The sequence below is a fragment of the Eschrichtius robustus genome, chromosome 9 (genome assembly GCF_028021215.1).
Source record: "Eschrichtius robustus isolate mEscRob2 chromosome 9, mEscRob2.pri, whole genome shotgun sequence".
NCBI classification, from domain to species: Eukaryota; Metazoa; Chordata; class Mammalia; order Artiodactyla; family Eschrichtiidae; genus Eschrichtius; species Eschrichtius robustus.
The window spans coordinates 5229802-5242368 of NC_090832.1; the positions used below are offsets into that span (position 1 = coordinate 5229802).

Here is a 12567-nt window from a genome sequence, read left to right on the forward strand (position 1 = left end):
ATCATAGCAGCTGCTTTGTCTACTGCAACCAATTTCCAAGTTAATATCATTTGCCTTGCATTAAAATTCATTCTGTGTTGATTTATCTTGCTAGTTTTGCAGCTTCATTCGATTAAACCAATGTCACAACACATTCAAAGAAAATCATTTCAAACAGCCTAAGCTAACTACAACTTTAAAGGCCAAAAGAAGGGAAAGAAAGAAGAAAAAAGAGAGACATTCATTAACTCTACTGTTTAAGTACAGACCTTCTCTGTGGCTTACCAATTATATCTCTGCCAAGTGGCATGTTAATTTCTAAAGAAGAGGTTAACAACAGTCATGTCTAATGCTATTTGTTGCTGCTGACTTAATTTTAAATAGACATGACAGAGTTCTCCCAATGACAAAATATAAAGTATTATAGCAAATCTTTCCATTAACCTTTTAAAAAATGTACAATTAAAGATAAAACCGGGCTTCCCTGGTGGCGCAGTGGTTGAGAATCTGCCTGCCAATGCAGGGGACACGGTTCGAGCCCTGGTCTGGGAAGATCCCACATGCCGCGGAGCAACTGGGCCCGTGAGCCACAACTGCTGAGCCTGCGCATCTGGAGCCTGTGCCCCGCAATGGGAGGGGCCGCGATAGTGAGAGGCCCGCGCACCGCGATGAAGAGTGGCCCCCGCTTGCCGCAACTAGAGAAAGCCCTCGCACGAAACGAAGACCCAACACAGCTAAAAATAAATAAATAAATAAATAGAGTAGCTATTAATTTAAAAAAAAAAAAAAAAAGATAAAACCTTCTGTGGCACACTATCAAAAGAGAGAACTAATAAAAAATGGATTTCCAAAAGCATTTCAGTGAAACACGTCTAAGAAGTGTTTAACAGTAATTTCTGCTTAAAATTTTGGAAAAACAATTTTAAAAAGAAGATGTATTTCTTTGGATTGCTTTTCATACAATAAATTGATAATCTGTTTTTAAGTATTTTGTCTAGTATCTCTAAGGTGATTTTAGTTATATATCTTACAAACCTTACATCAGATCACATAAGCAATTTAGTAGGTATCAAACACACACACACACACACACACACACACACAAATGTATATTTATTGATGAAGTCTTCTGCTTAGCAGATGACCAAAAATGGACCACCTCAAGTGGTAGTGAACACTAGTAAGCCATCTTATGCAAATGTGTAAGATGAGAGAAGTCGTGACTACTTAGCAATACAACTGTTTTTAATTAAAAGTACCAGAATATTTTGTTTGACTTGATTTACTGTTTTATTGACTCAACTTATGACAGCAAAGGAGAATATGTTAACAATGCAGACGAAATTTAAAAGTTTGCTGCATCTAAAGTCACTCATTGTGAATAGCACAATGTTCTTCCAATATCTGAAACCATTATCCAATTCAGCAAATAAACTGCTCTTGTCATTTATGAACAAATAAAGTTTCAGCTTATGTCTTCGTGATTTTCACTTTGATCTACTCATTAATGTAAATGAAAATACCAACCAATATTCATGTCAGAACTATATTCATTCATCAACTGAAATCAGTTTGGCCATGGATACAAGAGTTCGGGGGTGGGGGGGGGGGAAGAAAATCAAGGAAAGTCTTCTGTTTAAAAAACAAAAAAACAATGACTATATCAAAATGCCTCGTACTTTTTTGGGAGACAGATGTCTTATCCCTTCTCTATGTTCATATTAATTCTAGATGAGCAGCCAAATATGTCTTCTTAAGCTATATAATAATTACTATAGGAACCATTTTGCAAAACATTTCATATATTAGGCCTTTCTACACATCTTCTGTTGGTGGCATAGGGCTATGTAAGAAGAAGCATTTACACCAACAGATGTAAAAGTGAAAAACGGTAACCAATAATACCAAAATATGAAATCTATAGCATATGAATTTGGATATCCTAAATTATGTCGAATCTTTATTCTTTGAGTATAGGTATAATTGGGAAAGAGGCTGAAACATACAAAACAAACTCAGGTGAATAAGATGATGATTATCGTTGTGGAAGCTAAATAACAAGTACTTAGAAAAACAAAACATTACTTAACCAATTAAAATAAAAATATAAAGGCAATGAAAGCCAACAAGGGTTTTACGACACTAAGAGATGACAGTATTTTTCACCGTGTAAGGTCGAAACTCATACACAAGGCCCTTTAAAAGATCCCTAACTACTTTTTGAACCTTTATTTTTGCTATTATCCTCTGTTCAGACACATGTTGTTCTCTAAAACAGCAGGTACTTTCAATTTTTGTTCCCTGTTAACACCTTTCTTCCTCCTTCCTTCCCACCAAACATGTCAAATCCTCATCACATAGTATTGAGCTCAAGTGTTCCTTCTGTGATTTCCTTGTGTGTTCTTTGACTCCTAGAGACAGATGTTTTCTCCTCCTAAGTGAGGATCTCAGAACACTTTGTACCCACCTCTTACAGCCCTTCTGTCACACAGTATGCAATGATCTGCATGTCTTTCGCAGGGCATCCCCTGAAGTCAGAAACCAGCAACGGGGTGTGTGTGTGTGTGTGTGTGTGCGTGTGCGTGTGTGTGTGTGTGTGGGTGTGTGTGTGTATGTTTTAACCCACAGTGCCTCACACAACATATAGCACTCAGAAGAAACTAGTATTTGTTCAGATTGTTGGATAATACAATTTAAAAGGGTTCACAGAAATCACATAGTGATTTTTCACTCTCAGTAAAATCACTAAGTAAGTTATAAGCAGCACAGGAACTCTTACACATTTCAGAAACTTCTTAAATGGTAAGCCTGACTGATCTAAGGATAAATTCCAAATGACAGAGTCAATGATGTCACAGAAACAAAACAACTATTATTATTTCCACTTTCCATTTCAATACGGAAGTATCATGAGTGCTAGGATTATGTCACTCAACATTTCTTAGGTGCTGAGTACGCTGAAATATGTTCTACTATGAGTGTTCCAGTAAAAGCCAACTTCGATGCTTGGCACTTTACATGCAGTAAGTCACTTAATCCTCACAACAACACTAGAAGACAGTTACCATTATCATCTACATTTAATACATGAGAGGTTACAAAAGTAGTCCAAATCCTAGAACACCTAGATTGACTACAGACTTCGGACACAGTAGGGCATAATGCCTCTCTTCTAAAGACCTTAAACATATACACCCTGATCATACCAGATACTCATGTTTAGTTTTCTCATTCTTGTTACTCATTCAAAAAATGTTTAGTACAAAGTTTATAAAAACCCTCTTCAGATTCAAATTTACTTTCAGAATGAGTTCCACCTACATCACAAAGCATATCATTACCATACTCTTTTACATAACCACGTCTTGCCTTTTCAACATTGTCATCTGTCTTTTACTGATTAGGATCACTGCTTTAATAATCAACATACAGGGCTTCCCTGGTGGCACAGTGGTTGAGAGTCTGCCTGCCAATGCAGGGGACACGGGTTCGAGCCCTGGACCGGGAAGATCCCACATGCCACGGAGCAACTGGGCCCGTGAGCCACACCTACTGAGCCTGTGCGTCTGGAGCCTGTGCTCCGCAACAAGAGAGGCCGTGATAGTGAGAGGCCCGCGCACCGCGATGAAGAGTGGCCCCCGCTCGCCGCAACTAGAGAAAGCCCTCGCACAGAAACGAAGACCCAACACAGCCAAAAATAAATAAATAAAATAAAATAAAATACTTAAAAAGAAATAAATAATCAACATACATATCATTTTTACCTTAATCGAACCTTTTACATGAATGAAAGCCCTTATGTGATTATTAGTTCATCCACATAATTCAACTACAAATACGTATAACTTCAAAAAAGAGACAGCGAGAGCAAGAGAGAAGAGTATAATTATTTGAGTCAAGACTGAGCTTACAAGTGCTACCTCAGACCCTGAAGATGAGTCTAGGAGATCAAATACTTAGTAAATTCTGACCACAGATTATGAATACAGTCTAAGGCTCTTTGAAATTGTTTTCTCAAGTTTTGCTGCATAAATAGCAGCCTCATACACTGTTCCAAAAGTACTAATTCAGCTCTTAAAGAGACCTGCTCTTTTCTGGCACAGATTCTAGTTCCATTTGACTTACTGGTAACTTCTTTTATATTACCCTGCTTCAATGTTCCTAAATTGTTAAGTACAACTCAGTTTACAGTGATTTTTAATTATTATATTCTATTAATATAGTACTTTTATCATCTCTTACTCTTGGTTCCTCTACGATATTATCTTCCACACGTAACAGACTAAGAAATCTTAAGATTTTCATTGTTTAATCTGTCGCCTTGTGTTCATTTCAACTGCCATTGCCTTCGTTCAGGCTCTTGCTACTGAATGATACCAAAATTTTACTGGTTTATACTCAGATCTCCTCTTTGGCCTTCATGTTTCTAATTACTTCTCAAATTTTGTTTTTCTTTTTTTTTAGTCTGTCCTTAAAACTGCAAATTTATACTGCTTTTATACAATCTTACAAATAAAAAGGCAAGAAAGTAATCAATCATTGTTCTATAACCCCAAACAATACAACATAGATACATTTTTTAAAACTCAATCAATTCCTTACTAAGTAATAAAGAAAAAATTGTCATACCAATATGAAACATGGAGATGGCCAAGTTCATGCTAGGTAGGCTACTTACTGATACTGTTTTTGAACTTAGGAAAAGCAGTGTTCTATTGAAGTCAAAAATTAGATTTCAGGAAGTCCCTAATTTATTATGAACTATTTTGTTCTAAAGGGCTGGGTTTATTAAGACATATAATATGCTTTCCCAATGAAATAGTTAAATTTAGTTCCAAGGCTAGTCAATGAAAAGTTCTATTTCAATGTCCATGGGGTAAAGTTAAGGCAGGTTCTATCAAAAACTATAGTAGTTTTCTGCTCAAATTGAAACCAAAAAGAAGGCATATATGATGAGTTCATTTACTCACAAAATAAATTTAGGTCACCTATGATAAGCAGGCACAAAAATGGGTGGCCAAGCTCAAGTGGTATAACCTTGGACTACTCCACACCCCATTTCATTTGCCAACTTTGGAGGGCAGAGGGTTAGGATTAGGAAGATTCTGTTACTGACTGCTTCACTCACTTCCAGGAGACACTGCTCTCCCAAAATGGGCCAAGAGAAGATCAGCACCTTGAGCTTTCCTTTAATATCTAACAGAAACACACAATAGCCCTGAGAGGCAGGTTTCTCTCCAATCTTTGTATTCTCTTCCTTTGATTATTTCAGTGAGAATCTTAGAGATATGGAGGTTGATGCCTGTAATTAGGTTTCCATCTAATTCCATAAGTCCTTTGTAACAATAATTTTAACAGAGCAGATCCTAACAAACTCTTTTTGGATAAGATAAATCACAGACAAAACTTTCTATCTCAACTGAGCCTGGAAAACATTTGCTTACAAGCAATAATTCTTCCCTAAAAACAAACTCCATCTTTTAACTTGTTCTTCTAGACACTAGTCCTTTTTAATATCAAAATATATTACTTACAAAAGAAAGCATTCACATTTTAAGACTCTGAGAAGGCTTATTTTAAAAACTGTTAAATTTTGAAAAAACCTGAGCTAAACAAAATTTGTTTTCAGACTGTCTTGAAATCCTTTTTGGAATAATTTCTATTAACATCCTAAGAAATTTAGTATATCTCAGACCACAAAGAGCCTATTAAATATTTGGTACACAGTAGGCCCTCAATATATCCTTGCAGAATGAAATAAAAATGAAACTTCAAAACCAAATGTCATGAAATTGACCTTCACTAAATTGATCTGTTTAAAGTTACAAGTCAACAATAACAGTTTCTCTACCTAAAACTTAGACATGCTCTATATTATCAAATTGTACTGCTAAGTTAAAAACTCCAATAGGTTAATATGTATTCTGAAATACTTCATAACGCCATTCAATAAAAATATGTATCTAACCTTCTTCAAATCAACAATCTATCTTTAAGAGTTTCCTGTATAAACTATCAAAGAAAAGAGATGTGCAGATGTTTTAAAATATTTTCACTTATAATTAAGATCATATCCTGCCAAAAATCAAGGCTTAACCTTGGTATTGAAAAGAGAGACTTAGTAGATCATTAAATTTTGACTTAACATCCATTTGTTTCTCAGAAGAACAAAGATGAAAGTAGTTTATATGGAGTCTTTCAACACAATAAGAAAGCCACAAGAGTCAAAGGAACAAAGGCTTAAGTAAAGATAACCAACTGCAATGACCCCTTTTCTCTTTTCATAACTCCTCCAAAACAAATGCCAGCTCAACAGGCAATTTGCAGATGACAATCTTGAGAAAGTGAAACTTACAAATAACTCCATACTAACTCTGAAGCTATGACTAGCCAAATTTTATCTGCAAGCCCAAGAGAAATAAATTGAAAGGTGACTTTAAAACTCATGCTCCACCACTGACACAGACTATTACTGTGAGCTATAGTGTGTACTGTGAAAAACATTATAAATCTACATTATTATTTATAGTTGCCGTGCTGAAATCCTACAAGCTGGAAAAAATATTTGAAAGGGCATTTACCCATCGTACAACCCTTTGACAATATGTGTCACCACGAATAGCCTAGACCCAAGACAAACCTTTTAACGCTATAATCATTCAAAATTAAAACCCATTTTAAAAACATCAGAAAATCAAAGTTATCTTCATACAACATTTCTGGGGAAAGTCTCACTACAATTTAATCATAACATATCCCAAGCTAACGGCTTCGCAATCTAATCTGTTCATGTATATACAGGCTAACTAATATCCCTAACAGCTAGACCCTGCCAATATTTGAAACTTATTCTACCACTCTGGCAGATCCTATAAAACAATTTCTCAGAACCCAAAAACAATAACCAGGCAAATTTAATGACAGAATTATTATTGACTCATTAAAACATAACATCTTTTACTTATATCAATCAGAGTTAACTCCATTCATATACTGTTTATAAGATCTTCATGGATTCAAACAAGCCCTTAATAACCGGCCAAATCAACACTTTGATGGCCTGTGCATTAACTTTAGTCTTCATCCATGTCGGTCATTTTCTGAATATATGATAAACTTAAATAGTCTTAAATGATAATGCCAATAGCTTTTCTCTTTCATATAACACTGTGGGCTCCTTCAAGGATAGGAATTTTTTCCTTAGTCATGATCATAAGAACCGTACTGAGTGCTCTATCCAGATACCATATATTTGTTATCTTCATTCCTCTAAATAATTCTATGAGGTAGACCTTATGATCTTATAGGCAAGGAAACAGATTCTAAAGTTTACATGTGCTCAAAGCCAATGTGATAGTCTCAATTATTTTTTGCTAATATTTATTCTAGTCCCCTTCTCATGTAGACAGAGTGACTTGATAATGCAGTTTATCAACCTCAGCACTACTGACATTTGGAGCAGGATAATTCCTGGTTGCCGGGGCTGTCCCGTGCATTGTAGGATGTTTAGAAGCAGCCCTGGCATCTACCCACTAGAGGCCACTAGTACTCCCGCCAAGTTTTGACAACCAAAAATAGCTCTAGAAATTGCCAAATGCCCCAGATGGGCAAAATCATCCAGTTGACAATCACTGAGCTAATGGAATGTTAGGGGACGGAAGAAGGGTAGAGGTCTTACACGTGTTTAAGCAATTTGGCTTGGCTTGGCTCTGACACTCCAGTGACCTGCCATGAAAAGAGCTTGCTCCAAGTAGCTGCTGCCCCTTTGGGCTGAGCCCAGCAGGAACATAAAGGTAATCTAAACCCACCCAGAGCCGGCCTAGTCCAACCTCGGCTAAGCCCAATCAGCAGAACTGCAGCCAACATACAGTGTAGACTAAATAAAGAGCACAGAAATCAATGCTTGTTATTTTATGCCACTGAGTTTTAGGATAGCTTACATGGAGCACTGCTGAGGCGACCGCTGACAAATACAGCCAGGAAGGCACTAAGCCAGGATTCAAAACCTAGGCCTGAATGGCTCAAAAACCCACTATACCTCAACTATGTCAAAGAGTTTTCTCTACTAAATTAATATCCCCACCTCCAGGACGTGCTTAGTACACAGTAGAGATGCAATAGAAGTCTGCTTTATTACTAAGTATAAATATTAATAAATGTGTAAAATTTTTAATACATCTTCAACAAGCTACTCATATTACCTTCTCATTCCCATACCATTAAGCCACTGATTCAAAAACATTGCGAAGGACACTATACGGCACTATCTAATTTCTCAAACATGTGATCTAAGACTTTCTTATCAGTCCCAGAGCTATACACAGCCAACTCCAAAACAATACCTCCAAATTAACACTTACTTTTATAAATAAGTTGCTATGTGCAAACTCAAAAGGCAACATATTTTTTTAAAATTTCAGCAATATTTGAAAGAGTGAGGCTTTCATACAGATACACACAACAAATATTTATTATACATCTACCATTTACTAGACGTTATCCTAGGCAGTGAGAATACAAAAAAGGGAAAAATCCCCACCGTCATGGAGCTTACATTCTGGTAACACTTACACAGCATAATGGCATTTTCCAAGTGCTTTACATGTATTAACTCACTTACAACCCCTCATAAGCCTGTGAGAGACTATCTCCATTACAGAGATGAGGAAACTAAGGACCGGACTTGCCCAAAGTCACAATACAAGCAGCAGAGCCAGCCAGGAGTCTGAGTCCCTACGTTTGACCACTGTGCTACACTGCCCCTTTGAAGCTTTAATAAAGCATTTTTGAGTCAAACAGGATGAATTCACTCACAAAATCGAGCCTACATACAAAAGGGGGAGGTGAGAGAGAAGCATACATAATGATCTCTAAGACATATTAAGAAAAACAGGAGTAAGAAGAATGCGTATTTGTTTCATCGTGGCCAATATCTAATTCATAATTCTGAAATAAAATATTTTCCAGACTACCAAAATCTGACACACAACACATGCCCTTGTTTTATTTTGTTTAACATTATTCAATTTTTTTTTTAAGATGAGATACAGTTCCTAGTACAGACTACAAAACAGTTACTATTCATTTGGTATGTATTGATAACCTCAAAGAAAAACTATATGTGGATCCCAATTTTGCCAAATTCTTTTAACAGAAATTTAAAATCAAGGTATTAAAAAAATGATCTGGAGGACCAAAATGGCTTTATACCTGTTTCTCGCCTATGAATAACTAAATTTCTCATTTAAAAAGCTTTGATAAAATAGACACTTTTGGGCGCCAAGAATCATCCACAACTCATATACCCACCCACCTGCCTATTTGACATGCCCACTGCCCACATCTGGATGTCTGACTTCAAACTCAACACCTCTAAATCAGAACCTAAGCCCCGTCCCCAAACCTGCTCTTCCCTCAGTCTTTCATAGCTCAAGAACTGGTGATTCTGTTACTCCAATCAATCGAAACCTCTGAGCTATTCCTAATTTTCCCTCACACCCCATATCCAATCTACCAGCAAATTCTGTTGGCTCCAAGTCATCAATTATGAAGGATCCAAGCATTTCTAAGTCCTCTTGTTCAAGTTCCTCCTCTGCCCCCTAGCTGGTCTCCCTGCTGTCACCATCACCCACAGCCTTTCTCCACACAGAAGCCAGAACAAATCTATTAAAACCCAACTGAGCCCACAGCACTCCCTGGCTTTCCATTTCACTCAGTAGTATCAGAAATCCCTACCGGGACCCACAGCCCCTTGAGGACAGGGCCCCTCTGCTAACTTTCTAGCCTCGCATCTTACTACACTCCCCAAGCATGCTCATGCCTCAGAACCACTGCACTGCTGATCACTCTGCCTGGAATGTGCTTCCCCCAGACGATTTCATGCCTTCCTCCCCATCACTCCATTCATGTCTCTGCATTCCCTTCATCTTATAAGAGATTCCTTGACTATAAACACATAGCTACTGTTTATCTGCTTACTCCACTTTTTTTTCCAAAGCGTTGACTGAACCTAAAGAAAATATTCATTTGGTTATTGTCTGTTTCTGCTACTGCAATGCCTGCTCCACAGGAGCAGAGACATTCAGTTCACCACCCCTACCTGCCTTCTGAAACAATGCCTGGTAAAAGCACCCTACGTGATTACCTGTTAGCCCAGCTTATGATGACAATGTAAACAAATGAGAGCAGTGCTTCTCACGCTTTAGCATGCATCAATATCATCTACAGGGCTTGGAAGGCAGACTGCTGGGCTTTAGCCCCAGAGATGCTGACTCATCTAGTCTGGGGTGGGGCGTGAACATTTACAAGTTCCTAGGAGGTGTGGATACTATAGTCCTGGGACCACATTTTGACAACCACTGAACTAGACAATGTTTCGCTCCAACACACATGTCAACAACTGTAGTTGACCATGACAGTGAATCTCAACTGGTGGAAAAAGGACAGGAATAGAGTAAAAAGGTGCCTCCCCTTGCACCCACAATATAAAATACATCTCTTCTGACTTAGAGGATTATACAGAACATGTGTCTTTTAAGTAATGCAATATAAACATCATTCCCTGAATAGCATTTTTTTTAAAGAATGGGAACCAGGCAGATTAAGGTTATATTCTCTAACACAGTCACATGCTCTTACCTATTCTATGTTAATGGCTTCTGCTGAATCCTTATCCTTTAGAGTTCAAACAAGCAGATGAGAAGGCTGGTATCTTTTAGGAGATACTGAAACACCCAAAAGTAGTAGACTCCAATTGGGACAGCTGCCCAAATCACAATTTACCACCCCAAGGAATCATCCAATACCCAGAGTAGGTCCAGGGTGGGCATGTCTAGGTTATGTCAGTTAACCCCAGGCCTTACTCATGGCAGACTGGTCCAAAATACATTCTCTCTCCTAAGAATCTGAAGTTTGAAGATAAAATCTGAGAGGCACTGATGCCAAATTATGTTAAGAGCAAGGCTCTCAACAGGGAAGGTCTAAACTCCCACTGCTGAGATTCTCAGAACTGCCCTGGTTCCTGTCTTATATGAAGCTTTGTTCTCCAGCTATTCCTTTAACCCTCTGTACCACACCCAATTATCTTCCAACAAATCCTTTCTTTGCCTATGTTATCCAGAACTGTTTACATATTTGCAACCAAAACTACTTACTAAAAAAAAGAGTAAATGTATTAGCTTGTAAGAAAACTATATTAGAAACGCATCTTATGAAATAGCAACACTTTTTCCCCATTAACTCAACTTATGACATTTACTTCCCATCTCCAAACTACAATACTATCCATACAATCAATGCAACTTAAGAGTACACTTCACATTTTTCACCTTACAATACCAACTCCTTCTTGTATTTCCTTTCAGAAAAGTCCTCTGAAACACAGCAAAAAGCCATCAATTTGCCTTTATATATTCAGTAGGTACTGGATACCTATTATGTGCCAATATTATGTGCACTGGGAATATAGCAGTAAATAACAAAAACAAGTTCTTGTTTTAAGTACCTTATATTGTGCTGCGGAGAGATAAGAAAATAAACAAATAAAAAAGAAAAATACCAGATAATAAGTGCTATTGCAGAGAAATAAAGAGACTTAAGTGAAATAATGAGTAACCAGATTGCTTTTAGATAAAATGGTCAGAGGAGTCCTCTCTGAAGTGACACTTAAGCTAAAAACTTAATGACAAGAAGAAGCCAGCTGGTTAAGATAAATGCACAGCAAACATAAAGGTACCTGGGCTGGGAACAGACTTAACTTATTCTTAACAGCCAATGTAACTGCAGTATGTTGAGGAAGAGGGAAAATCATTTAAGATGAGGTCAGAAATAAAAAGGACCATATCATGTAGGGCTCTGTAACAAAAGGCAAAGAGTTGGAGCCTTTTATAAATTAACTGTATAGTGTAAGGAGGCTATCCACAACAAGATACGCGGAGAATAGCTGAACAAGGAACTAAGACGAGAAAAATATTATAAGTAGTGGTTATGATAAAAATTTTAGCGCTGCAAGGAATCTTAGCTGTCATACAGTCTAACCTCTCATTTTACTGAAAGGATGACACAGCTTCGCTGAGGTCAGATCAAAGACAAGCACAAAGTTGTACTTGGTGCTGACATTCAGGCCAAAGCTCTTTCCATAATTCTTGCCTCAATTTGAAATCTAGAACCAAGTCTTTACTTAGTTCTAGACTTCCAAAGTGACACAGCAGCATTCAAATGAAAACATATTTTTAAAAAAATGTTTTTATTAAATTATCCACACCAAAGTATTGACGCCTCTAGTCCCTCACATGAAATTTTTTTTAAAAGCAGCTGACAATGCTTAAGTATTTACCATCAGATATATCTCTTCCCAAAGTATGTGAAGCAGGAAAAAAACATTGAATATAAACAAAATATACTTACATCTGGGTATTCTTTTACAGGCACATAAAGTTTCTCTTGTAACTGAACAATAGGTCCCACAGCATCAGGCAATTCTGCACTCCTTTTCTCTGTACTGCCATTTAATGTGTCATTGTACATGTCTTTCCGTACTCTGCTAATTTCTGTTAAAAGTAAAAATTTTAAATGTGTTAGACAAAAAAA

The 12567-nt window shown here is 37.1% G+C and overlaps 1 protein-coding gene across 8 annotated transcripts in view; it reads right to left on the bottom strand.

Annotated features, from left to right (window-relative positions):
* Nucleotides 1-12567, bottom strand: part of QKI (QKI, KH domain containing RNA binding) — a 140071-nt gene that overhangs the window by 93270 nt on the left and 34234 nt on the right. For all 8 annotated transcript variants that reach the window (XR_011074967.1, XM_068551262.1, XM_068551260.1 and 5 more), the window contains exon 2: nt 12385-12527. Coding sequence is in view for 7 of the 8 variants with exons in the window: in XM_068551262.1 (XP_068407363.1) it covers nt 12385-12527 (143 nt within the window). In the remaining variant the exon portion in view is untranslated. The remainder of the gene's footprint in view (nt 1-12384; nt 12528-12567) is intronic.